Source organism: Pararge aegeria, chromosome 15 (assembly GCF_905163445.1).
Source record: "Pararge aegeria chromosome 15, ilParAegt1.1, whole genome shotgun sequence".
NCBI lineage: Eukaryota > Metazoa > Arthropoda > Insecta > Lepidoptera > Nymphalidae > Pararge > Pararge aegeria.
The window spans coordinates 8,395,242-8,422,184 of record NC_053194.1 but is presented as its reverse complement, the minus strand read 5'-3'; the positions used below and the strand labels follow the sequence as shown (position 1 = coordinate 8,422,184).

The 26,943-nt window shown below is 35.2% G+C and overlaps 2 protein-coding genes across 2 annotated transcripts in view; one reads left to right on the top strand and one right to left on the bottom strand.

The window, feature by feature from the left end:
- The first annotated feature begins 27 nt into the window (after positions 1 to 27).
- Positions 28 to 26,943, top strand: part of LOC120629888 (DNA mismatch repair protein Msh2) — a 35,078-nt gene continuing 8,162 nt past the window's right edge. The window contains exons 1-10 of the mRNA XM_039898965.1: positions 28 to 182; positions 1,634 to 1,683; positions 12,190 to 12,384; positions 13,594 to 13,785; positions 19,407 to 19,559; positions 20,912 to 21,147; positions 22,391 to 22,549; positions 24,715 to 24,922; positions 26,082 to 26,241; positions 26,756 to 26,930. Coding sequence (XP_039754899.1) covers positions 146 to 182; positions 1,634 to 1,683; positions 12,190 to 12,384; positions 13,594 to 13,785; positions 19,407 to 19,559; positions 20,912 to 21,147; positions 22,391 to 22,549; positions 24,715 to 24,922; positions 26,082 to 26,241; positions 26,756 to 26,930 — 1,565 coding nt within the window. The 5' untranslated portion in view covers positions 28 to 145. The remainder of the gene's footprint in view (positions 183 to 1,633; positions 1,684 to 12,189; positions 12,385 to 13,593; positions 13,786 to 19,406; positions 19,560 to 20,911; positions 21,148 to 22,390; positions 22,550 to 24,714; positions 24,923 to 26,081; positions 26,242 to 26,755; positions 26,931 to 26,943) is intronic.
- Positions 1,588 to 8,517, bottom strand: LOC120629887. Its single transcript, XM_039898964.1, has 3 exons — positions 8,439 to 8,517; positions 3,938 to 6,608; positions 1,588 to 3,380 (listed from the first exon to the last, which is right to left on the bottom strand). Exons 2-3 carry the CDS (start codon positions 6,585 to 6,587, stop codon positions 1,774 to 1,776), a joined length of 4,257 nt encoding a protein of 1,418 aa, XP_039754898.1. The 5' UTR covers positions 6,588 to 6,608; positions 8,439 to 8,517; the 3' UTR covers positions 1,588 to 1,773.

The following is a 26,943-nucleotide window of genomic DNA, read 5'->3' as shown; positions in this document are numbered from 1 at the left end:
ACTGTCTATTATTGCCGCTATTTTTATTCTCGGAAGTCAGATTTAAATTTGTTTACTTTTAAGACCGAATATATATTTTAGCTATCTTATATCCTAATTTGTTAAAGTGAGTGCTTAACTTGTTTAAATATACTGCTATATTAAAATGTCATCTCTGCAACCTATTCACGCATTAAGTTTGGGTAAGTTTGTGAATAATTATTTACCTAATTAATATAATAGTACTTACCTGATAATGTATGTAGCTATGTAGCTTCACCGCCATATCAACCGATGAACGTCCGCTTTTTAACTTAGATGTTTTTTTGGGATTTCTAAAGTATGCGTCTGGTATTGCGGTGCCCAGTTCCTATCTCAACAATTGCTATGATGGTTTATAAACAAATTGAGTTTTTTATTTGTAATAAAAAACTCAACTCTCGAACCCAGCTCGTGTTTTACATCCATTTTGCCTATGCTACGGTGGCCGGTTGACTTTTTAGTTGAAGATTACTGATAATATAAACATCTGCAGCACCTCTAGAAAGGACATCTTGCCATATTAGAGAGTACTTACCTATATAACCATCAACAAGAATGATAAATTTCTGGTTTGTACAGTGATATAAACAATGTTACGTTTTTTGTTTGGTAGACAACCAAGACATCTTAAAAAAAAATTACCACTCATTAAATATTACATTAGATGTGAAAAATGTTGTTATCGACAATTGTCTAAATACATGTTCTAAACAAAATTTCACACCGAAAACTTATTGTATATAGGAGAGAGAATAATAGTTATTAATTAAGACTAGTTTTGAATGTAAATTGGTATTTGGTTTTTGGAGCAAGGTGTATAAAAGGTGTTTATTTACTCTTGGTTTGAAGGAAAATATGGCAAAACTGCTTTTTAGTTACAAGCAAGCAAGTAGATGCATTTGCTAGTGGGTACTGTGTAAGCAGTGATAACCCAGTGGGAACAACTTTGACTTCATTTTTGGGGGCTGAGTTTTAATCACAGGGGCACCTCTAACTTTTCTAACTTATGTGTGTTTAAGTAATAATATATTATTTCAATTGTGAAGGAAAATATTGTGAGGAAACCTGCATGCCTAAGAGTTTTCCATAATGTTCTCAAAGGAGTGTGGAGTCCACCAATACGGACTGGGCCAGAGTGGTGGGTAACAGCCTTTCACCCATTCTCATTGTGGGAGACTTGTGCCAATTGACCAACACTGCCAATTTATCAATCCATTACGGGCCCACAAAATGTTTAGTTTTGAATTTATAATTTTTTTTATTTATATTTATAATTTTTTAATAGTTGAATTTATGGTACTCTCATACAAATAGTACATTTTAGCCAACAGGTTGTCATCTTATGGTAATTTTGGTTAAAGTTTTATAATGGTAACTCTTGTAGGAACACCATGAATTCATTATAATTCATATCATTCATTTAAGTTTTATAAAAGAGAAAACAAAGAAATTAATTTTTTAATTATTTTATTTCATTTTATTCTCTAATTATTAGGTTACTGTTTTAAATTAAAGTATAAAAATCTATCTATCTATAGCAAATGTTAAATTAATATTATAATTAATACAATCCTCATAAATTTATTTAAATTAAATTTGTTTTTTTTTTCAGATTCAGTACAGCAACAAGCATTTGTTAAATACTTTCATTCTTTACCTGATGTAAGTAAAGTCTTATATGGCAACAATTTTTAATGCAGTTTTTATATTTATCATCAACATAAATTATTCTATGACTATGTTGTAGTCAAGTTAACTTTTAAACCAAGACACTACAGAAGCCTTAGCTCTTTTTGTCTTATTCCATACTGAACCCCAAAATCCAGGGTTTTCTGTAGTTGGTTCTATAGGAGTTGACAAATCACGATTTTTTGACAGATTATTAATTTGCTCCTGTGCATGTTTTGAACTGTCTTGTGAATTCTGTACAATATTTTCATCTGTTGGTAGTTTAAATTGTTTCCCAAATTTATCATGCAAATCAAGTTGCTCTACAGTTTGTTTCTCAGAAATATCTAATGGTCTAGTATTTTTATCAATACTTTCTAATTCTTCCATATTTTGTTTTGAAAAAGGTATCAAGTTTTGTCCAAGATTTTCTTGTTCAAAACGGTCTAAATGTTCCATATTTTGCTGGTCCAGGCTCTGGGCTTGTTGCCCCCAATTTTGCTGCTCAAAGTTGTTTAAGTGAGGTACAACACTAAGTTCTTCTGCTAAGGGCTCTAAACTTTCCATATTTTGTCTCCCTAAAGGCTCTGAATGTTGAACCATGTCTTTTTCTTCAAAATTCCCTAAATGTTGTCGCATCTTTTGTTCTTCAAAGGGCTCAAAGTTTTGTTCTAAGAAATTTTGATCCAGGGGTTCTAAATCTTGTGCCATGTTTTGTTCTTGAAATGGCTCTAAATGTTGTCCCATGTTTTGCTGGACAACATTTTGGGTTTCTTGCCCCCAGTTTTGTTGTTCAAAGTTCTGTAAAATCTCAATCGGTTTTTCATGGTGTTGTTCATCACTTGCAAGAATTCGGTTTGGTTCCTTCTGTCTGCGATTAAAAACAGGATTATTCGAAAAACTAGATTTTGGTGTAACATTCATGTCATTATTCTCAATAATTTGTTTTGGTTTGGTGGTAGAAGTAGTGACTGATTCTATAACCGTGCTTAACTCTTTAAATAGTTTATGTTTATTATCAGGCTCACTATGCTGGTTAAGACCCGTCACACTTAATATTAAAGGTTCTACAAAAACATTTCTTTGATCTTTTACTAAACTAAGCGATTCTATTTCTTCTGGAGTTTTATAACTATTTTTACTATCAATATTAGTTATTTCTATCGACGTATCTTCTGGACCTATATCTCCCCGCCCAATATCAATAGGATGTGTGATGACATTAGAAGAATTGTTTTCTTTGGCCTCATCTTTATTGCTTGATCCTGGTTTCTTATCATCTGTAGTAACGGAGACAATGGTAGTTGTTTCTCTTAAAATGTTTGTATCACTTTTAGGTAATAGTTCATGATTTTGGTTTGGTGCAGGATTTTCTTCTGGGTAAACAATTTGATTAATATTAAATAAAAAATCCGAACTATGAGTGGCAGCTTGACTTTCTTTAAAACCAAAATTATGATGGTGGAAATAATTTCCATCTTCGAAATTGTGGCAGTTCTTCCTGTTTATATTCTCTTGTGATTCTTGTGCATATGGTAATTCAGGTATGTTTCTGTTGTCGTTATATGTAACAAATCTTCCATCCATAGTCCATGGGTTATAAAATGGATATTCTCCATAAGTATTTTGCGTAAACTGTGTTTCTTGGCCGATGTTTACTACATTCTGTGGTTGACCTTGCTGTCCCAGATCTAATTAAGAATTTTTATAATTAACAAGATTATGCAATAATAATTTTATACTAAAAATTGTAAGATTTAATATTTGTAAATGTTGTGGTTACAACTGCATCAACGCGTACGATGAGAGCAGTAGGTCTACGGTCGGTCTAAGTTAGCACGCCTCTCATTTTACGTGTCGATTTACCTATACAAGATCTTATGTGATTATGTATTAAATAATAAAAAAAATGTCTAGTGTACATTAAACCGAGGTAGTTTTACCTCAATGTAATGTACACTACTCAAATATATGTACTAGTAAGAAACATTCATGTGTATGTCATTGCAATGTGGCCTCTTACGCATCAAAACAGACGTTCTTTTCAAGTGCCGCGACAATATATTAATCATGTGTTTTACATTTTCTTAAAGATAAGATTTTGAATCTTAAATTGAATCTGAGTGGGGCAGAAAAAACCAAACATGACATATTTCAAACAAAAACGTTAAGATTAAGGTTGGTCAATATTATAACAGACTTATTAGTAATTTTATAACAAATTCATTAGGTATGAATTAAAACTTACTTTCTTGCGGATCTACATCATTTAATTTGTTCCACTTATTTTGTGTCTGCTGTCCCACGTTAACTAAATATCCCCCTGTACTTTGACCAAGATTTTCTAGTTTACTCCAATGAGATTGTGTTTGTTGACTTAAATCTTCTAGTTTATCCTCATTTTGAGGTCGCTGACTTAAATCATGTAACTTATACCATTGCCTTGGTGATTGTTGACCTAATTGTTCTAATTGACCCCACTGATTTTGGATTTGTTGACCCAAATCTTCTGGATTAGCCTGAGTTTGAGGTTGCTGACTTAAATCATCTAATTTATTCCATTGGCTTTGAGATTGTTGACCTAAATCTTCTAATTGGCCCCATTGATTTTGAGTCTGCTGTCCTAAATTTTCCAGTTGATCCTGAGTTTGAGTTTGTTGGCTTAAATCTTCTAGTTTACTCCATTGTGACTGTGTTTGTTGTCCCAAATCTTCTAGTTTATCCTGAGTTTGAGGTTGCTGACTTAAATCATCTAACTTATTCCATTGACTTTGTGATTGCTGACCTAAATCTTCTGATTGGCCCCACTGACTTTGGATTTGCTGGCCCAAATCTTCTAGTTTACCCCAATGCGATTGTGTTTGTTGACCCAAGTCTTCTAGTTTATCCTGAGTTTGAGGTTGTTGACTTAAATCATCTAACTTATTCCATTGATTTTGTGATTGCTGACTTAAATCTTCTGATTGGCCCCACTGACTTTGAATTTGTTGACCTAAATCTTCTAGTTTACCCCAATGCGATTGTGTTTGTTGACCCAAATCTTCTAGTTTATCCTGAGTTTGAGGTTGCTGACCTAAATCTTCTAATTTTCCCCATTGATTTTGAGTTTGTTGTCCTAAGTCTTCTACCTTGTCCCACTGGTTCTGTGTTTGTTGATCTAAATCCTCCAGTTTACCCAACTGACTTTGAGGTTTTTGATTGAGACTTTCTAAATCATCCCATTTATTTTGCGTTTGTTGTCCAAGATCTTCGAAGTTTTGCCATTTATCTGTTTGCTGGCCCAATTCTTGTTCCCATCCACTCATAGACTGTTGTTGGCCTATATCTTTCTGACCATCATATAAGTTTTCACGTTGTTGGTATTCATCTGTATTTAATGATCGTCTTTTGCGTAGCTGACTCTGGTCCAAGCAATAAGTACAGCCGTAACCTTGATTGGCAGATGCGGCTGTTAGTCTTTGTGATGTTTGATCATTTATATCACCACCTACTGGCTTTATAACATATGGATCTCCTCGCCTTTCCCATGATTTATGGTACGCATATGAAGAATGATAGCTTTTTGGTTTGGAAGCAATATTTTCAACTAAGTTATTTGAATTAGCTGTACTCTCCGATAAATGAGATCCAAAAAGCTTTTCTGCTACACCAGCATCATAAGTGTTGTGATTATATGCATTTGAAGCACTAACTCCTGAATTGTAAGCGTTCTGAGTGTATGCATCTGAAGAACTGGCTCCAGAATTGTATGTTTGACTCTGAAGTCTTGCTTGACTAGACAACGCAGTCCTTGTATTACCACTATATCCACTTGAGTAAGCGCCGTTTGCACTGCTTGATTGACTGTCAGCGGAAGCTAGGTCGCTTTCATACTGATTGTTGGAAGTTTGAGATATTTGCGCATCCTCATAAAGCTCACTGTTTTTTGAAAATGGACTTTCCGTAGGAATTTCTGTTACTGCAGGTATTGAGTCCTTTTTCTCCCATTGTTTACGGTAACTGTAGGAAGATTCGTAATGTTTCGCATTATTTGTAGGCACGTAACGCAGTCGCTGTCCACTCGTGCTTAAGATGTCTGAATCTGAGTTTATTGCATTCTGATCTTGAACTGCAGACGCGTCATAAACTTGCGCTACTACTGGAATAGCTACTCTGCTACCAGGTCTTATACTATAGATCCGTACTGGTGTAATCAAACTACCTCTGGTCTTATAATCATAGCCGGCACTGTTACTTTTTTCATAGTCAGACTGTGCTACATTAGTGCTTTGTGCATATTTATAGTTACTTCCTGCTTGACTGTCATGTTCATAGTTGCTGGCGTCGTAAATATTATCTGCTGCTTGTTGCGCATCAGTATGCACATACTGTGAAGCAAGACCTGACTTCTGATATCCAGAGCTAACTCCAGCATTCTGCGATTGACTGCTGCTGTATCTCGCATTATTCGCAGCTGCGGCGGAATATAGATCTCCGTAGCTGGAATAACCTGAACGGCCTGAATTAGCCGTTGGGGTATGCGCACTAGAATCTCTGAAACTCATGCCTTCTCCAAAGTTCCTTCCTTTAAGGTAACCTAAATCGTAGTTGCCTGATCCATAAAGGCCTCTAGAGTTGGCAGCGGAAAATACACTTCCGCTCCTTGTGTTGGCCCCTTCGCCTAGCTCCCCGTCAACATTTCTCACTAGTGTGCTCATATGATGTTGAGCTAAAGAGTCCATATTATGTGCTCTTTCATAGTTTCCACCCATGTTACCCCTCTGAGCTCCGTAGTATCCTGATTTAGTCCCATCGTCAGATGAACTTCTTGAATATTGAAAGTCTTCTTTCTCTTTGTACATTTCGGGTTTAGCAGCTACTAATACCCAAAATGAGGCTGTCACGATGAGGACCCTCATTTTGATGAAGGCGTAGGCAATCTGTAAAAGGAAATGTCATATTTACAAACATTTATTAAATAAATACTTAATATTGTAATCTGCGTGATTGTTTTTTAAAATTATTTCCACAACACTGCACTTGTGAGTCTGTTTTATTTGCATCTCTTAATGCAGTATTATTTTGATATTGTTTGCTTTGTGTTACAGAATAATAATCCTTCTTTTAGGTCTACAACCTAAATATAAAGATTATTATTCCATATTTCTGCTATTATATAATTATAATTATATTAACTGTTATCCAATTGAAAAAAAAAATTGTGGAGCATGTATGATGTTAAGCTAAACTAACTTTTTAAAAAGTTTTTACCCTGAAAATACGCATTTTGTACGCCTAAATCACCTTACGTTCCTAATTAACTTTCCGTTCCATTCCGACTTGAATGATTTAATAAACATGTATGCGAGCGAAACCACGGGCAAAAGCTTGTATATGAACGAATTTAATCTCGGGAACATCCAGCCAGCGGGATTCAGAAAAATGTACAGACTAATATTTAGAATGCTCTTGTATAGTCTATATAAATTATTATGTAATGTAGGTACAATATGTAATAAATTAAAATATAATATTGACTGTTTCTGTGATATTATTGATATTATTTTCATACTTGCTGCACCCCGCGGTGAAGTAGTCTGTAAACAACTCCTCATTGCAATAAATAAATTAATGATTACCACTAAAGGTAACTTATATTACTGTCCGTCTTTTCAACTATCTCTATGCTATAAATCTTAAGTTTATGAAGGACTATTTTTCGTGCCAAAATACGAATGTTCCTGTAAATGAGCCTGGGAAATTTGATGTTATCGAAACCAAAAGTTATTTTAGCCTATGTTACTCAACTAAGTAAGTACCTTTCAACTAAGCCCACGCCAAAAATCAAGCCGATTGGTTGATGAGTTAGGGCGTAAAGGAAGAATAAACAAACATTTTCGCATTTATAATATTAGTTAGGATTTATCACAATACAATGCAATTTGCCATAGATATTGCAATGGGGTTAATATTTTTACCTTCTGTACAATTTTACAATAATTATTTGGTATTTCATTAAATTTTATCACAAAAGTGTAATATCGAGAGATATACTAGATAGTACTTTAAGAGGCATTAAACAGACGTTTCGCAATTGTAATACGTATTGCGATTTTTTATAAATAAATATTTTAAATGCTCGTAAAAATCCTACAAATATCGCTTTGAGAGTTGAATTTCTAATATTCCAATATTATCTTTGATTTCTAAATATTAACTCGTGCGTCCATCCTACGTGGAACATAATGAGATGATACAGACACAAAAACTATACAAAAGCATAAAAATACAGGGTACCTATGTATAAATAATAAACACTTTAAGTAAGTGATAAGTAATTTGTGTGAAATTGTAATACAGTTTTCTGTTTTCTAAATGTATCCATCCATCCGCCATTGTATTTTTTCTTTGGCACATTTTTTTCAGATTAATTTAATATGAAAGAATAACAAAAGATAATAATTGTTGAGAGCGCAAACTCTGGCAATTGAAAAGCCTATATTTAGATCTCCTATTCAGTATCTAGGATTATTTTACAGTAATTGTACACAAAACAAATGGTGAGCAAAGAAATTCGATAGGTAAAGTCGACATTTTTAAAATCTTTAAAGGCAGTTAGTTACTTATTTTTTTTATAATGGACGCGTACGAATAATTGCTCTTTTTCTAATCGTTGGAAATTGTTGCCAAACTAAAGGCTTGCAGAATGACACTCCGAGTATTTAGGCTGAGTTATTTATTTAAATATTATAATTTGTTAAAAAACTTACGTTTAGTAAAAAAATATGCGAACCACACTACAGAAAACACATCTGCGCACTGACATTGCACGGGATCGCGCCGTCAATTTATTTAGCTTTAATTTAGTATCTCCCGCGCGATAACCCGGTGGCCGCCCGGTCATGATCGATCCTGTATTCTCAGAAGTGCGAACGTACACATTAACTGAAAATTTAACAAATAACACTTAGTATACACTTGAGGACTAATAATATTATGATTGCATACTTATTAGTGTCTCTGATCGTACGCTGAATCAGCACGTTGCAATTGTGACATAAGTTTGTTTTTGACGACCTCCGTGGCAAAGTGATGAGCGATGTGGTGTTATAAATGGAAGGGAACGGGATTGATCCCCGTCGGGGGCAATTTGGGGATATATAATTTCTACATTTGATGACGGCCGATTGGCGCAGTGAGCAGCGACCCTGCTTTCTGAGCCAAGGCCGTGGGTTCAATTCCCACAACTGGACAATGTTTGTGTGATAAAAATGAATGTTTTTCAGTGTCTGGATGTTTATATATATATATATATTATAAGTATTTATCTATATTATTCATATAATTATTCATCAGTCATCTTAGTACCCACATGTTATGCTTACTTTGGGGCTAGATGGCGATGTGTGTATTGTCGTAGTATATTTAGTTATTATTTATTTATTTAATTTCTCTGGCCTGATAAGAGGCTTCGACTTTGGCTAGCTACCACCTTTCCGACAAAGGGAATTAACATATTAATACGTCATCATCAGTGTTGTGGACAGTGTTTTGGACTAGGCTATGCATAAAGAAGGAAGATGGAATGATATGGAAAAAAACATCTCCTTTATTTATTTATTTTACATCTTGTTACGGCAGGACCATTTGCACTAACTAGATAGAACTATATAATTTATGGAAAACAATAAGGAACTTCGTTCCAATAAGAAACATGAACATTATAAAATACATATTTTTTTAAGGTAGGCAGTGTTTTTGTGCATCTATAAAGTGCACGCAACTGGTTATCATCATCATCATCACATCAACCCATTACCGCTACAGAGTACGGGTCTCCTACAATGAGAAGTGGTTAAGGCCGGAGTCCACCACGCTGGCCCAGTGTGGATTGGTGGATTCCACACACCTTTGAGAACATTATGTGGAACTCTCATGCATGCAGGTTTCCTCACGATGTTTTCCTTCACCGTTGAAATCACATTTTAATTACTTAAAAAACGCACATAACTTAGAAAAGTTAGAGATGTGAGCTGGAATTTCTAACTTGGCCCCCCGACAGTTTGTTGCAGCATTGTTGCAATGCAGGCGCATGAGATTCAACACCTACGCCTCAGTTTGATGGCCACAGACAGCACGTGTTCCAGGGCGAGCTTCTGGCATTTTCTGTGTTGATCTGTTTATAGGCGATGTTTTTCCACTTATCAGGTCGGCCATCTACTAGCAGTGGCGTGCACTCCATACATGCACAAAAGCACTGCATACCCAAATAATTTTATATAAGTCGCATTGGAGAGGAAAATTTCCATTTTATGCCATGCACCTCCTTTATGCATACCCTGGTCAGAAACCCTGTGCACGCCACTGTCTACTAGGTCCGGCAATTAAATTAATACTAAAAAAGTTACTAAAGCTTTCAGAACCATGTGACTCATCATCTTCATGGATTTAATATATTATGTCAGAATCATTGTGGTCAAGGCGATTGCCATTTGGTGTTGACATTTTGCCTTTTCATGATTCAAGCTATGATAAGCACAGTTCCTAAAAATGCATTACAATATAAAGCTTTTATGTCATTTACCCGAGTCGTGCCCGGTGCCACCAACTCGTTCCACCAGTCCGTGGCACGAGAAAGTCATTCCTCGTGGTACCACCACTGAGTCCGGATGATGCTCTACTTAACTACCCCTTAGATATAACTCTTTAATATTATACTTATACTACTATTACTATAAAACTAGAATTTTTAATCAAATTAAATAAAAGGAGGAAGTTGTCAATTGTATGTTTTCTACGTCAGAACATTGTCATTAATAAAACAATTTGAAAAATTTTTGTTTTGTTTGAAACGGTAGGTAGGCGTACTGCCCATGTGGTCCCATTTTTATCAGGCTAAGATATATTGAAGGCACCCTGAAGAAATCGCGGGTATGCTTCAAATATTATAGGCACAATAGCGCTTTGAGTATTTCACCAAAGTATCTATCTAGCGTACCGTGCCACTATCTACGGTAGGAAATCCTGTACCATACTTCTTGCCATCCAAATGGATGGAAATCTATGGAATACGAAGGAGACTGCAAGGAGTGTACTTTCTGTTTCAGTGTCTTTTTTATCTCGGAAAAGAAACAAGAAAATATTCCCGCAGGGTTATAAACACTTATGCAAATAACAGCAAAAACGATCATGATAAATTTTGCTTAGCGTAGCTTACGTTCTGAAAACATTAAAAAACCGAAAGAAGCGCGGGCTAAGCCGCGAGCTAAAAGCTAGTGTACAATAATAAGTAGAAGAAAGCATCAGATCAGTTTTTTTTTCAGTTACAACAAACATGGTTCGCTGGTCTTTCTTCCTAAATGCTTTAATTGTTTTTTCGAGAGTATGATAGTTTAGTTTCCTGGCAAAACTAACAAATAAATATTTTGATTATTTATTGCTAAAAATATATTCTGTTTAACTTCATACGTAGCCGTACGTTCAACTATTATATTTTCATATCAGCATGTATATACTTAGGTATTTTAGTTAATACGTGCATTTATTTTACTCAGTAGTCCGTTTCCTTATATAATCGAAATCCAATTAAACTAATTATACTGTGATGCAAAACAACTTGTTGTTTGTTGTTTTAAGTGTTAAATTTTTCACTTAAATTTTTTCGATAATTATTGAATATAAAAATTCGTACCTAAATAAATAAAAATAATAATATTGTTGCTAGCGTTAACTATTATTTGTAGTATAAAATTATATAAACTAAAAACTTCATCAAAAAAGGGGCTAGCTAACTTTTTTTTTGTGTTCTTTGCTGATTTAATTTGGATGGATTATTTACATAATATTATTAAGGTCCTGATTAATTATTGTATAATTAACCTTAAAATACTCTTACAAAGGTTCGAAGCGGGCTTAGTCTCTATTGTCTATACTTAGAAGAAGAAGCTGACACTCCAACGTAGCCAGCCATATAATAATCTTTTTAGCAGCAATATGAAAATTAAGCTCAATCTGCTATACTCCGCGAAAAGCATTCTTATCAAAGTAGATAATTTATAATTTCTCCAATCCTTATACTCCACACAGATGTTCGGCAATGTAGGGTACATTACTACACTACGCACGTATCGCTTCGAAACCACATGAAAAAGTTATCAACGTTACGTTTTATAGTGACATTTGTCATTATAAATAATACTCCAAGAATGGGTATTCACACTGCCAGTTATACCAAAACTTTTACCGCTTTACTTTATAAACTCCGCGGGCTTAGCTGTCTAATTCCTCATTTTACATTCACACATGTTTAGAAGCCTTACTCACACCTTAATTATAATTTTAAGAGACTATCATGTAGGTCTATATCGATAATTCGAACAAACTTAATAATTGACGTGACAGCTTTGCCTATGGATCGTCATTCATATCCGAGCCTCTTTATCTTTTAATATAAATCTCTTTATCGTAATCCATTATGTAGATAAAAAAAATGTTAACTTACTAGTTTAAATCTCATTTCAGAAACCGCCAACCACCGTTAGAATTTATGATCGCAATGACTACTACAGTGTTCATGGAATTGACGCGACCACGGCTGCGAGGGAGGTTTTTTCATCCATTTCAAATATCAAGAAAATGGGTATAGAACCTAGCCGGCTTGACTACCTAGTGCTTTCCAAAGGGAACTTCGAAATCCTTATAAGAAAATTACTATTGGTTGGTTTACATATTCGCATTTATTTCATACGTCAGTTGGACGAACTGCTGCTTTAGACCTTAAAATAAGATCAAAATGTGTCCGCGGTACAGGCGTTGCACGATGTAGTGTTTACTGATCCATTGGAAATATATTCGTAAAAGTGCCAATAGACAATTCGTAGACGATCTCTGGACTCTATTATTACTTCTGGACAGACTGCTGTCACTTGGATTTGGTCTACAACTAATCGCCGCCATTTCGGTGCTGGACGTGTGACGCTGCAATACGAGTGTCCACCGAACTAAAATAAGAATGACAAAAAACACTTTTAATAGTTTCAGAGAATATCATTGAGTCCAGTGACAGTTAATTCGTTTTGGTTAAAATTAATTGACAGATCACGATGCACTGCAAATTACGTCATGCATTATTCTTTACCATTTACAATCAGCGGGCATTCGAGATAGCTTGCGAATTCAAATCAGAAGTGAGTAAATACGTTAAACCAAAGCTTACCGACGCCGACGTAGCTGAACGAGCTACGAAGCATGTGGTATTGGAAGCTCTGAAGAGAAATGAACGTTCGTGTCCCAAGGTGCTGGTTTGGCGGTGCTCAGGATAAACCAGCATATGTGATAGGTGGACATAATGCGAGATATTTTTATAAAAGAGATATGTTGCATTTATTAACGTTAAGTTACTTACAAAAATAGCATCATTTATTAAGCATAATAAAAAAAGTCAAATAAATTGACATGAATGTATAATTCTCGATTCCTAAATATGCCTATATATGGGTCAACTATTTAGTCTAGTGTAGGGCTTCCAAACCTGGGCGCTAGGTGCTCCTTTATTAAAAAAAAAAAAAAAAAAAAACAACTGCAATAATAATTCATTAAAAATTATGTGGAGATCTAACCAACCATCAAGCGCAACTATCACATTGATGGGATGGGGAAGTTTTATTTTTCTTAATTCTTTGTCAAACGATTCGTTTAAATTATAACCAGTAGTTACATATCTCATTCACCAAACTATATTAAGGCGTGGGCGTCGTGAGAAATTTCTAAAGTTCTTAGTGTGCCGCGTTCGTCAAAAGGTTGGCAACCCCTGGTCTAGCATATATGACTTCCGCCTTACTTTTCTGGGGTTCTTATGCGCATTTTTAATTCGTGAAATGAAATAAAAAAATGACAAATTTACACAAATATTTTGTTGTTATTCAGGTACGAAGATACAGAGTTGAGATATACGTCACAGAAGGTTCTGTGAAATCTTGCGAATGGGCACTGAAGTACAAAGGGTCTCCGGGAAACTTATCGCAGCTAGAAGAAATACTTGGAGAGGGATTGGGCTCTTCCACAGAGCAGGCGCCATGCTTGATGGCAGTAAATATTAAAAGTGACCCCGTCACAAAGGTACGTAAGTCAAATACTTTACGCCTGGAAATAATGGTAGATTATTGAGGTAATTCATAAAAATATCGGTAATAGCCCACTTACTTAGGACTTCAGCGTCCCTTTCGCGGAGCTAAGTTCGAGCCCCGGCATGCTCTTATTTACTTCTCCGAGCTATAAGAAATAAGCTCTTTAAGAAATTAAATAACACTTGCTTTAATCGTGAGAGAAAACATCGTTAGGCTGCCAGTACACCGGAGCGGAGCGAGGCAGCGGAGCTGGTCTGGTTCACTTAAGAGCAGCGGAGATTTTTTGCACTGAGACTTCTCCAAAAATTTTTCAAAGGTGTGGGAAGCCTAAAAATACGCATTTGGTTACCGTGGTACAAAGGACCTAAATCCTTTTCGATATAGGCCGGTAATTGTTTTATTATGATGATGATAGCTAAAGTTAAGTAATAATAAAACAGTTCAAGTGCTTCTCGGGCAACGTAGTGTTGTTTTACGTAGTTGCCTTCGCAATGTGTGGAATAATGGTAACAGTTGGAAATCGAAATAAAATTACTACCATCTAGTAATAAAGAAACTTTAAGCGATACTATTTCTTCTCAAATTAAAAAAAAAGGTAGTATAAGAAAAGAATTAATTTAGTAAAATCCTCGTACTAACCGTATTAAATGCTATAAAAACTTACAACGGAGACAGTTTTTTTGACGGCCGACTGGCGCAGTGGGCAGCGACCCTTCTTTCTGTGTCCATGGCCGTGGGTTCGATTCCCACAGCTGGAACATGTTTGTGTGATGAACATGAATGTTTTCCAGTGTCTGGGTGTTTATCTGTATATTATAATTATTTATGCATATTATTCATAAAAATATTCATCAGTCATCTTAGTTCCCATAACACAAGTTACGCTTACTTTGGGGCTAGATGGCGATGTGTGTATTGTCGTAGTATATTTATTTATTTGTTTAATTATATGAAGAAGAAGAAGAAACACTTTATTGCACGTAACACGCAGGAAAATAAACATTAAGGAGTATACAGTAAACAATGTAGACATGCAAAGGCGGCTTTATTGCTGCAAGCAATCTCGAAATCTGTTGCGAAAACTTTCAGCAAGAGTGTATATGAAATGGTACCTATAAGTTTATATTACTGATATATATACTTAATATTACTGTTTCTTGTATTATTGCAGGATGTTTTCAATATTGCATGCTATTTAATGTAATGTCATTGTGATCTATGAATAATTATGTAACAGTATTATAATGTGTATTATGAAGACAAAGATATTCTAGTATACTTAATCAGAATTTACGTGTGTTTTAGATTGGTAAGATTTCGTTTAGGTTACTATTCGTTATCTATTATTTGGTATTGGAGCGAGAAACTGGTTAGCCAGACTCTCAAAAACCATTTGCTCTGGATTTTTGGAATGGAAATTCACAGTTTCTAACCACAGAAAAGTCAAATAGATAGATAAATTATAATACAGATTCAAAAAGTGGGTGATCTATACCAACATGCGTAGATAGCCAGTTACGTAAAAAAAAATTTGTAGCATGGTGCGATTTAAACGAATTACACAAAAATTCAAAATGTTTGCCTATTTTTGAGTAAAAATTCTTAATTACAGGAAATTATAAAAAAATAAAAAATAGTTTAACAAATAAAAGAAATATTGAATTTATAGTTTGGTAATTATATCAGAGATAGAGATATCCTCAGAGATATTGAATAATGAGTAAATTATTACAGTATTTTTTAATTCTATCTGTGGCATAGGAAACTAGTCAACTCTTGAGATTAAATTTCGACTACCAATAGTCATCGCCTGATATTAATATCCTCAGAGATATTAAAAGAATGAATGAATGAATACACTTTTTTGAATTCTATTGGTCGGTGGCAGAGAAAAACTAGTCAACTCTTGAAATTAACGACTACCAATAATAATCGTCGTATATTAATATCCTATCCTTTTTTTAATTCTATGGTAGTAGTAGACTAGGTAGGGAAAACCAGTCAACTCTTTAAGATTAAATTCCAACTACCAATAATCATCGCCTGAGATTTCCTAGGGTTCACAGCGAAGGCATAGGATCCACTCCATTGGGGTAAAATACCTTATATGATCATACCATGCTAGGAGTAATAGGCATGTTATATGTGGTCATGAAATGTCGAGGGAATTAAGTAATTTTCCCAGAAGAATGTTAAATATGTATGTGGAAGGGCAAAGGAGAAGAGGAATACCAGAAAAGCGTGAAAGAGGATATGCGTGTTAATGAAGTGGAAAATGTGATGACGGCTTCTAGGAGGGAATGGAAGAAGACATCTTGTGCCGACCCCGAAGAATGAAGTCGGTTAAAAATACGAAACCAAAGTCCTTATGTTATTTATTATTTATTTATTACATAAAGTTTCCAAAAAAATAAAAAAATACTTATATCTAGCATCAGAAAACCACCCAGGTTTGTAATATATGCTAACAGAGAATTAAGTCTAGGTACGTTAACTACAGAACATTATTGCCAGTTTACCATGTTGTGTATAAAAAGGATCATAAGTTACTTAAAAAGAAGGACTTCAGTTTTTTCTTAATATTACGAGGATTAATATTGTCTCGTACATCAGTGGGTAATTCATTAATAAGGCGAAGAACTAGGTAAACGTTCGTGCGCTCGCCATACCTATTGAACGCGCCCGAAGTGCATAACCGGCCTCGACTGACGGCCCGCGTGCATACAGGATGTTGTACTTTGTTCCAGTATATGTTATTGAAAAAGTTTCCTTTTAAATTTGAATATTTCAACTGCACATGCACTGGTAAAACTTTACACTGTTTAAAAAGTTTAGCTTCGGATTAGTCACTATGGTTATTGTTAAGGATAAGTTTTAAAATTCTTTTTTGCAGCTTGAATATTTCTTTCAAATAAGAGTTATATGTACGGCCATAACTACTCAAACCATACTGGATATATGATTGAGCTAGAGAATTATACAATATTAATTTTATTTTGAAGGGAATACGATTTCTTAGAATTATCATATTAACTAAAAATTGCCTAAGCTTATTGCAAACGTGTTCATTATGATAACTCCAACTAAATTTACTATCTATATGTAATCCTAAATATGTAACAGTTTCAACCACTTCAATGACGGGGCATTTACAACTGGTGTTATTCGAGTGTAGGCAGCTATATTTGTTCTATATTCGAAAACCTTCATCAGATCTTAATCAAGTTTAATAATGAAAGATTTTTTTTAATTTAAAAGAACGTTGATATAAACTCAAGGCATAAATTGTCTTGGATATGTTTGATCTCCAGTGGATAGTGGGTCATTAACGTTGAGCGATGCCGTCTTTATCTAAACTTGACCAAGAATAGAGTTATCTCTACGATTTGACCTTTTAGTAGGTAAATAAACAATCGTATTTCTGCTAAAAAAAATATGGGAATATGGTTATGAAAACACTTTAGAAAACCCATAAAAACATATCATTATTAGATATCTATGTAGATTTATCTTAATTTATAAAAACCCTCATAATACCAAATTTTTTTTTATTCCAAGCGTTTCTTTTTATTGGGTAAATTCGGGCCAATTTAGATCCAGCATAAAATTCATAGCTGTGGAAAATGCTAATTTAGTCGAATAACATTGCTCACAGTGACATACGTGTCTTGAGGTTTGGTATACCTTTGTTTACTGTTCCCTTCTGTGAGGTTATTTTACCTACTGCACGACCACAAAACATTCTTCTTTCATGCTCAGAAGCCGAGCAAGACACCAGAAGGTCGATTCTGTATCTCAGTTGACAAAAAATAGAGCTAGCCATTGTGGCAAGTTGCCAACAAGTAACCTGTCAAATCCATATTTTGCATGCTGAAACCTAAGTTTCCAACTGAGTTCATTTTGTATTTTAAGTCAGTTAGCAGATACAATGATGTAATGTATTAGAGTGGTGAAGACGTTATTTGATAGCAACTTTCCATTAAAATTGGTGTCAATTGAGATACAGAATAGCTGGTATATTGCCGAAGACTTTCCTTTTATTCCACAGAAGATGCCCTTCACAACAATCTCACCTGGTTGTAAGTGATGATGGAGTCTAAGATGGTAGCGGGCTAACCAGTTAAGAGTAGTACAGTTATGTTAACCCCATACCTCTGATCGGTTTCTACGTGATATCTTACCGAAACACTAAGTCGCTTAGCGGCACGTCTTTTTCGGCTAACGACGGCCGAAGCCGCCCTCTAGCCAAAAGGAATCTTTTCACTCTTGCAGATACTTGTATAATAGGTGGCGGGGAAAAGCGAGTATGTAACATTTAAAATGTTTTCGGTGCGTATTACAAACGTGCAAGCAAAGTTCTTTCTACGTATTTGTACACATGCACATAGTTGATGACTACGTAATTTTGCTGACGAGAATAACAATGTGTAGGCGGAACTAAATCTAATAGTTTCTGAACACTATCCAATCACGCAAATAGGTTTAGAAACCATCGCACGGTTTTGGATTTCGGACGTCATCTACATACAAACAAACTTACCCTTTAATTAAACCGGTTAAAAATAGCCATAAGTGAGACGATAACTTTGAATTATTGCTAATTGTTTTTATGCCTAAGTATCTTGTTCAAAGAATTCGATAAATATTTATCTTTTTTATACTTACAAAGAAGTTATAACAGCCCGAGGTCGTGGCCTAGCTACAGTCGGCCTCAGATGACGGAGAGTATTTTTATTCGCATCAGAAATTCGTTTGTTCGGATGTTGTCATCACGAAATAGATTTAAAAATGTAAACTATGATACAAAATTATTGTTATTAAAAACATTTCTGAGGAAATCTGAAACACACTATTCCAATAATATTATATACATAGGTAATAAACAATAAATATACTACGACAATACACACATCGCCATCTAGCCCCAAAGTAAGCGTAGCTTGTGTTATGGGTACTAAGATAACTGATGAATATTTTTATGAATAATATACATAAATACTTATAATATATGGATTAACACCCAGACACTCATTCATGTTCATCACACAAATATTGTCCAGTTGTGGGAATCGAATCCACGGCATTGGGCTCAGAAAGCAGGGTCGCTGCCCAATGCGCAAATCGGTTTAGGTATAAATATACAATTGAAAACCCTTCACGTTTTCCGAGCTCTCTCGACTTCCAAGAGTTCCAAGACATGAGATGAAGTGGTCTATTTTTAAATTTGGAACTGGTTTTTCTTTCTTATGTTTAAGGCAACTTTTTTGCACAGAAAAAAATGTCTAATGTCCAATTCCGTTGCTTTCTCTGCGGCAAGTTGGTGTCGGTAGGGTGGGGATGGCATCTGGGATATTCTGCTTAATTATTTTGTATAAATATACATATATTTTAAACTTAAAATGCTGCACCGACCCGTTCCTTCGTTTTTCCTAACGTCAAAGGTTGTCTGGAAGAGATCGCTTTGGTGATAACACCGCATTATTTTCTATTCTAAGTTTCGACTGTATATGTGTTTACATGAGTGTGTGCAATAAAGAGTTCAAACTAAAAACTACAAACACTGTACCATTAAGGTCGAACTCAAAATTGATTCCATATTTTATTCTGTTCCAGGGTAGACTGCTAGGCGTAGCATGTATATCTCAGGGTGACTATCTCATGTCCATATCAGAGTTCACAGATGATGATCTCCTTACGGAATTGGAGACAATCGCTGTACAAATGGCGCCTTCCGAATGCATCGTTGCGTCCGCTGAAAACGACGATGTAAGTTTTGTTTATAACTTTACTGTAGATAACAAATATCATCGTTAAATGGTTATCTGGTGTTCGTATTCTATTCTATAATTTAGAATCTAGTATATTAAATAGGAATAACTCCCAGAATTGTCGGTTCCGAAAATGTTTATATCCATCTTAAATTTATAAAATTGATAATTCCTCCAAGTGTAGGTAAAAAACACAAAAAATGCGTCATCTCTTGTTTGAAACGTGTCTCATTGTAATATGGACCTTAAAAAAAAAAAAAAAGAAGATCGAAACTGCAACGTTTCCTACTAGATGACGCTACAGTCACTATAAGACTGATGAATGAATACACTTTTATTGTACACCACATAAACATAACAAATTATAAGTAAAGACTAATGTAAGAGGCACATACTAATTTCGGCATCGACGGTAGGAGAGCCGTAGCTTAATTGAAGAAAGCGCTCAGGCCGCGATTGCCAGAGAGTCGCAGGTTCAAATCCTGTCGGTTCCGAAAATTTTTATATGCATTTTAAATTTATAAAAAGGAATAACTCCGTTGTAAAGTAAACAAGCGGTAATAGCCCAGTTGGTAGAAGCTCAGCTCAACTTCACTTTCGGGGGGCCGAGTTCGAGTCCCAGCACGCTCCTCTAACTTTTCTAAGTTATGTGCGTGGGAATCGAACCCACGGCCTTGGCCTCAGAAAGCAGGGTGGGCCCACTGCGCCAATCGGCAGGCATAAAAAATTTAATCAATTCTTAGTAATGACTACTGTAACTCATAAACACGGATGTTGCGTTACGGATATTATAATGACTACAAATGTTGCACAACAAAACAACAATCCAGCCATTTGTACATGACAATAATAAAAATGGCTAAGAGTTTGTTAGTGTTACACTAAATAGAATCACTAGCTATTTAGTGTAACACTAACAAACCAGGCTAACTGCAAAGGTGCTGCATATAGGGTATTTTATTATTCGTGATAATTAAATAGATTTGTTCCACAAATTTTCCTGGAATCAAAATAATAAAGAATAGGCTAAGAGATGTTTTTGTGAGGGACCTTTAAATAATAGTAAAGTCACCATTCAAGAAGAGATTCATAAAATATCACTTGTTTTATATTTTATCTCCCTACTCAATTTATCACTACGTTATATTATAAGAGAGCTGATCCCGCCAACTATCCGTTCTACAGTTTGACGGAATGTTTGTCATTTATCGTACTGTAGTAATTGTCACTGAAAATAAAATTAAATAAAAAAAAAGTACTTTAAGAGAAATAACTATACAAATTGTTCATGAAAAATTACGCGATGACTACCATAATATCATCTGTTATTACATTTCTTTCTTTTTTTAGTACAAAGCTATAAAAAAAGTCATGGACAGGGCGAACATAACGTTAACGAAATTAAAAAAGACAGAGTTTTCTACGGAGGGTCTCATCCAGGATTTAAACCGACTACTGAAGTTCAAGGAAAGTCAGCAACAAGACGCAAACGCGTTTCCAGAGACAAGCAAACAGGTCGCTATGACGAGTTTGGCTGCAGCTATAAGATATACGTCGCTGTTAAACGAAAACACTAATTTTGGGAGGTAAGACAAAGCGTGCCTATTCATTTTTCTGTTATCCTTCCATGAAGTTCCACGCCTTAAAAGCAGATTTTATTTTATGTTATTTATTAGGTTTACTTACAAACACTTACACTAATACAACCGTTTTTTTTTTTTTAAATTTTAACTATTCTATTTAAGTGTAACGTTTCTTAAAAGGAAAAACAGCATATGAAAGTAGATAATAAGCTGCAGTTATATAAAATATATAATAACACCATATAATGAAAAGAAAGGGTATTGTGAACGAGAATATAATAAAAAATATTTCACGCACTATAAAGAAATAAATCAAGCAAACAGCAAGTAAGGCTCAAGTGGTCCATGATAAAAATTTCTTATCTCTGAACTTATACAAAGAGTCAGAGTAAATATCAACTACAGTGCTAATTTAGTTTAGGGTCTTGCATAATCTTGGAACAGGGGAATTGGCACCAATAACAGTTCTACGCAACGGAGGACAAAGTGGAGATGATGGCATTGTATAGGTTAAAATGCGTCCATGTACGAATCAGTTCGTCTGCATCGGTTAAGACGTTTCATAGATTGATACACAGACATATAGACGTACATATATCAAAAACGGTTGTTTAGGTTATCAGCTCCGAAATCTCAGACATATAAATAAATTTGTTAAAAACTTATATCGATTTCCAAAGTAGCAAACTGGGACGCAATGCTTCTCGAAGAAACGTAAGTATATCAGTAAAGGTATAATGTAAAAACGACCTACATTTCTATAAATACGGTCTTGTTGTTTGTCTCCGATAACAATAAGGCATTGAATAGTGTCACATATATCGTTGAGCCAGTCAATCGGAAATTCGACCTGCATTGAATCTGTAAAGGACACAAGATACTTCGCATTTCGCCGTTGGTCTTAATTTAATAAAAGACAGATTTTAAGTTTACAAAAATTTCAATTGCGATCTAAAATTTGCAAGATGGCTTAAATACAGATTCATACTGTATTAATTTATTGCATAGTATAATTTTTAGCCCTGGCAAAATCCACGGCTCTCGGAATTTTTCAAAAAACTTATATACGTAGAAATGGAGCATACTTTTCTGCATCCCGTGGGAATATTTTCTAGGTGCATTTCACGGGTAAAAAGTGATATCTATGATCCTCATACCAATATTATCTATGGAACTAGTTTTTGTTCTATTAATATGTTATCCTGTTAAAAATGTTTCTATTGTACATTTCATGTATTCATTTCAGATTCCGCTTGACCACCATACAGCCAGACTGTTTCCTGCATTTGGACGCGGCTGCTCTCACTGCCTTGAATGTATTACCGGAGTTGGGAGACACGAGTCACGCGCCTTCCAGAAGTTTGCTTGGACTCCTTGATAGATGTAGGACACAGCACGGTAAACGGTATGTAAATCATGATCTCATATTATTTATACGCTAAGAACGGTCGCAAATCAAGTGCTGATCCGGTTGCTCAGTTGCGTGTACTAGGGACACGCAACTGAGCAACCGGATTGAAATAGATCTTATATACATTGGATTAAAGCACAAGTTTGCCTAAAATTCATTTTAGCTCAGGCTTTTAACAGAACGTCTGTAAAACAAAAATCAAAAGTTCAGAATTTGCGACTCTAAAACAGCTTTCATTAGGTCCATTTTACTTTGACGTTTCAGAGTTTGATACTCGAAAATGACTCCTCGATTGCGAGCGTGCACATTTTGTACTAACTGCAGCTATTTAGTTTTTCACTGGACGAGTTCGTAAAGGCCACTACGTATTCATTTAGTTTTCTTACTAAAATGAGGTTCTGATTCATTGGACTTATTTATCGCATTAGATTAAACCTGTATAGATAGATAAAGTCTTATAATGGATTAAAAGAAAATTATATCGTACAAAATAATTAAAGACATAACCAACATAACGATACCAACAGAAAAAACAAAATAAACAATAAACATGAAGCTTAATTTGCTATGCTCAAAAACCTGCAAATCATTACGGTGCTATATTTAATTTCTTCAATCTATGGACTATAAACTCTACACCAAACAGATCTTCAAAAATGTACTATCAAGAATTAATCTTCATCGCCTGAACATTGTGACGATAGAAACACTCATTCATTGTCAGATGTGATGTCAGTGGATGGATTTGAAAACCAAAAATGACGCAGATCGGTGTAATAGTAGTAAAACAAATACTTCTCGATTACTCTAATAAGCTTGAGACAGCGAGAAAGAATTTCATGTTCAAATGAGATAAAAATGAGTTAGTTAAAAAAATACTGCAGCGGGTAAGGCAAAGACCTTGTGGTTAAAGACGTTTATTTTCTCGAAAGAAATTACAATTTCACTCAATGAGATTATTTTTATCCAGGTAATATTAAAACTACAAACAACAAAAACAATCAGAAATTATATAAAAACTTGAGGGTAAATTTATAAATACTTCATACTGTCATACAACAACCTTCAATTAAGTATTAAACCTGTCTCAGACAGTCTCGTTTTCCCACGATTGAGAACTTGTTAAGTATAAAACTTGTGTTAAAAGGAAGGTATCACTCTTCCATAACACATAATTTAAAATTAGGTGCAGTACTTTTATCTCATGAAACGACGAGCGTATTACTTGTTGTGTAAACAAACGCTGTTAATGTGTGCGTAACGGCGATAGTTCTCAGTATCGTCTGAGACACGAGCGTCGCGCGCACAAGCGTTCATTCGTACTATACATTTTTCTTTGTTTGACAACCATGTTTGTTGACCTCCGTGGCGTAAATGACAGCGCTGTGGTCGGCAGGGACAATTTGGGAATTTACCATCTGGTGGCCGACCGACTACCTACTTTATAAGCGTCGAGTATGTCTATTTGTAGTGGCTCTACAACCGGTTCGGAAAGCAGATTCTACCGAGAAGAGCCGAGAACCTCAGTAGTTGCAAGTCGCCTTGCTGTATTAAATGTTTTTACACATTGTTTTAATGTATGCAATGGTAGGTCCAGATCTGCCTTAGGAATCATGCTGTAAAAGCGTATACTAAACCCCACAAAGGAGTTCAGCATGTTTCACAGACGATATGAAAATATCGCTTATTTGTGTCTGTTTCTAGTAAGTCGATTGTTAATATAAGCTTTTTGTTTATAAAGAGTCTTATTTTGTCTCACAAAGACTATATTATTATAAAAATATTGTGGAGCTACTGTAACCTATTTGTTTAAACTTTCACGAAGCGATTCGCGTGATCCAAATTTATATATCGATCGTACAGCTCTTCGATCAGGTTAGCCCGCTATCATCGTAGACTGCATCATCACTTACCATGGGGTAAGACTGCAGTCTAAGACTTACTTGAAGTGGAATAAAAATAATTAAACATGCAGTGCGAGCGTGTGCGTTTTTGCGTGCGTGTGTACGTGCGTGCGAGCGCGCGCGCTTGTTTGTGTGTATGATGATGCGTTTGAAGTGCTATGTCGTACGTTCCGCTTATTCATTGACACCACATATGCATATGAATGCTTTCCACTAGCCAGCTCATCTTAATTGACCTTTTTTCCATACTTCCAGGCTGTTAGCTCAATGGCTCCGTCAACCGCTCCGGGACATAAACCTAATAAATGAGAGACTGGAGATCGTGGAGTTGCTAGTGAACAGCTCTCAACTCCGTTTGCAACTCCACGACGACCATTTACGGAGGATACCCGACTTGCAAGCGTTGGCTCGACGGCTCACAAGGAAGAAGGCGAATTTACATGACTGTTATCGTATTTACCAGGTAAACGTATCTGTTTAGAAATGTTGTTTCCCAACTATAAATCGAATTTGTCCTAGAAAACAAAAAGTCCTTGAATATTTTGCGTTCCTTGTGTTTTATTGTCCAATATACGTAATGTGTGGAATGATAAAGGATATTGTGATCTTTCCATAAAGTCGCTAAAAACATGATATGTTGGAAAAAAAATATTATCATCATCAGTGTGCTTAGAAAATGCTGTCGAATGGTGTGTCATAATTATGTGACGTAAATCAGGGTATGTACTTTGATTAAATTAGCAGTAGATAGACGATAGTATTAAATCAATCGAAAATATAACTTTCGTGAAGTAATTTGATTAAAAACCGACATACTTACCTAAAATCTAACTTTATGTTTGTGCTAAACACCTTGTGCATATCCTGGGTCCAAGGGCTATACACGCCACTGTGTCTGTAATTGCACTGGCAACCACGGCCTTCAGACCAGAACACAGCATTGTAACAATGCTGCCTAGAGCCAGAAATAAGCATGGCGAGAGTACTTCCACGGACGAGCTCTGTCACAAAAAGCTGTACTACTTCAACAAACTGTTGTAAAAGAAACTCCTGTTTAAAATGCATCGCCCTTACGACGAACCCTTCTGTTTCAATTATGCGGTGTTCTCTTAACGGCAGACGGTTCTCCGAGCTATATGACCCGCCCATTTCCACTTCAGCTTTGCGACTCGATGAACTATTTCGGTAACTCTAGTTCCTGTACGGATCTCCTTATTCCTGATTACCGTCTGATCACGTAGTAGTAGTAGTAGATATACTCCCAACGTTGCTTTCTCCATCGCCTGCTGAGTGATTCTAATCCTTCTTAGGAGACCCATATTAAGGTTATTATAGGTACGTGATGATAATTATTTTAACAATTATACGGTTTACATTGTGAGGTTAGTGTGTGCTACTACACATAGTTAGCATTCCTTGTGCTAATATTTAATATTGAAAAAACATTATAAACATTAAAGCTAATGAAAAATACAGCTATAGTTTTCACTTCTGCCTTTTCTCACTTTTTTACACTTTATTATTAGGTAGGTTTTTGTGTAACACTAGAATGTTATTGCTTTGCAGGTGAAGTTAAGGGCCAACTTGTAAGGAGATTTAAAAAAAAAGTTTTTCTCTTGCAGGCCATCAACAGACTGCCATCATTATTACAATGTCTGGCGGAAGCCGACAACGCGACTGTACACTCTTCGTTGGCTGAACCGATATCAGAGCTGAACGACGACCTCGATAAGTTCCAGCAGATGATTGAGACCACGGTGGACATGGATGCCGTTGATAGAGGTTCGCAATACATTATTTACTAGCTGTTGTCGGCGACTTTGTCCACGCTAATTACGGTTTTCTACAAATCCCGTGGGAACCGTGAGTTTATCCAGGGTTTTTTTATTTGTAGGTAATAATAAGTACTGTAACCATGTACTTCATACATACTTTTATGTATTATCACTAGTTTCCCAGCGCACGCCAAAAAATGGCATTTTATAGGCAATATTTTGCTCAATTATTGCAATTTCCTTGATTAAGGATTTAAAATTAAAAAAAAATAATGCCTATGACACTTATCCATAATTTAACTTGCTATTAGTAAAAAATAGTTAAAATCCGTCCAGTAATTTCAGAGCCTATTGGGTACAATTAAAATAAACCTATTACTAAATACAAACGTGCATTTAAGTTACCGACGTTCGATTAGAAGAGTACAAATCTTAAACTGTAAAATATCTAAAGTAAATAAATAATCAATTTTTAAAGTAATAGTAAATAATAAATAAATAAATATCTAATCATTTTTCAGGTGATTTCTTGGTGAAACCATCCTTCGATGAACAGCTGCAAAGCCTAGCTGGTGAATTAGAGAAACTGCAATCCTCCGCTGAAAAGGAACTCAGTAAGGCCGCCAGAGACTTGGGCCTCGACGGTGGAAAGACTATCAAATTGGAAATTAATCCCCAAAATGGGTTCTATTTTAGGTTAGTCTATCAT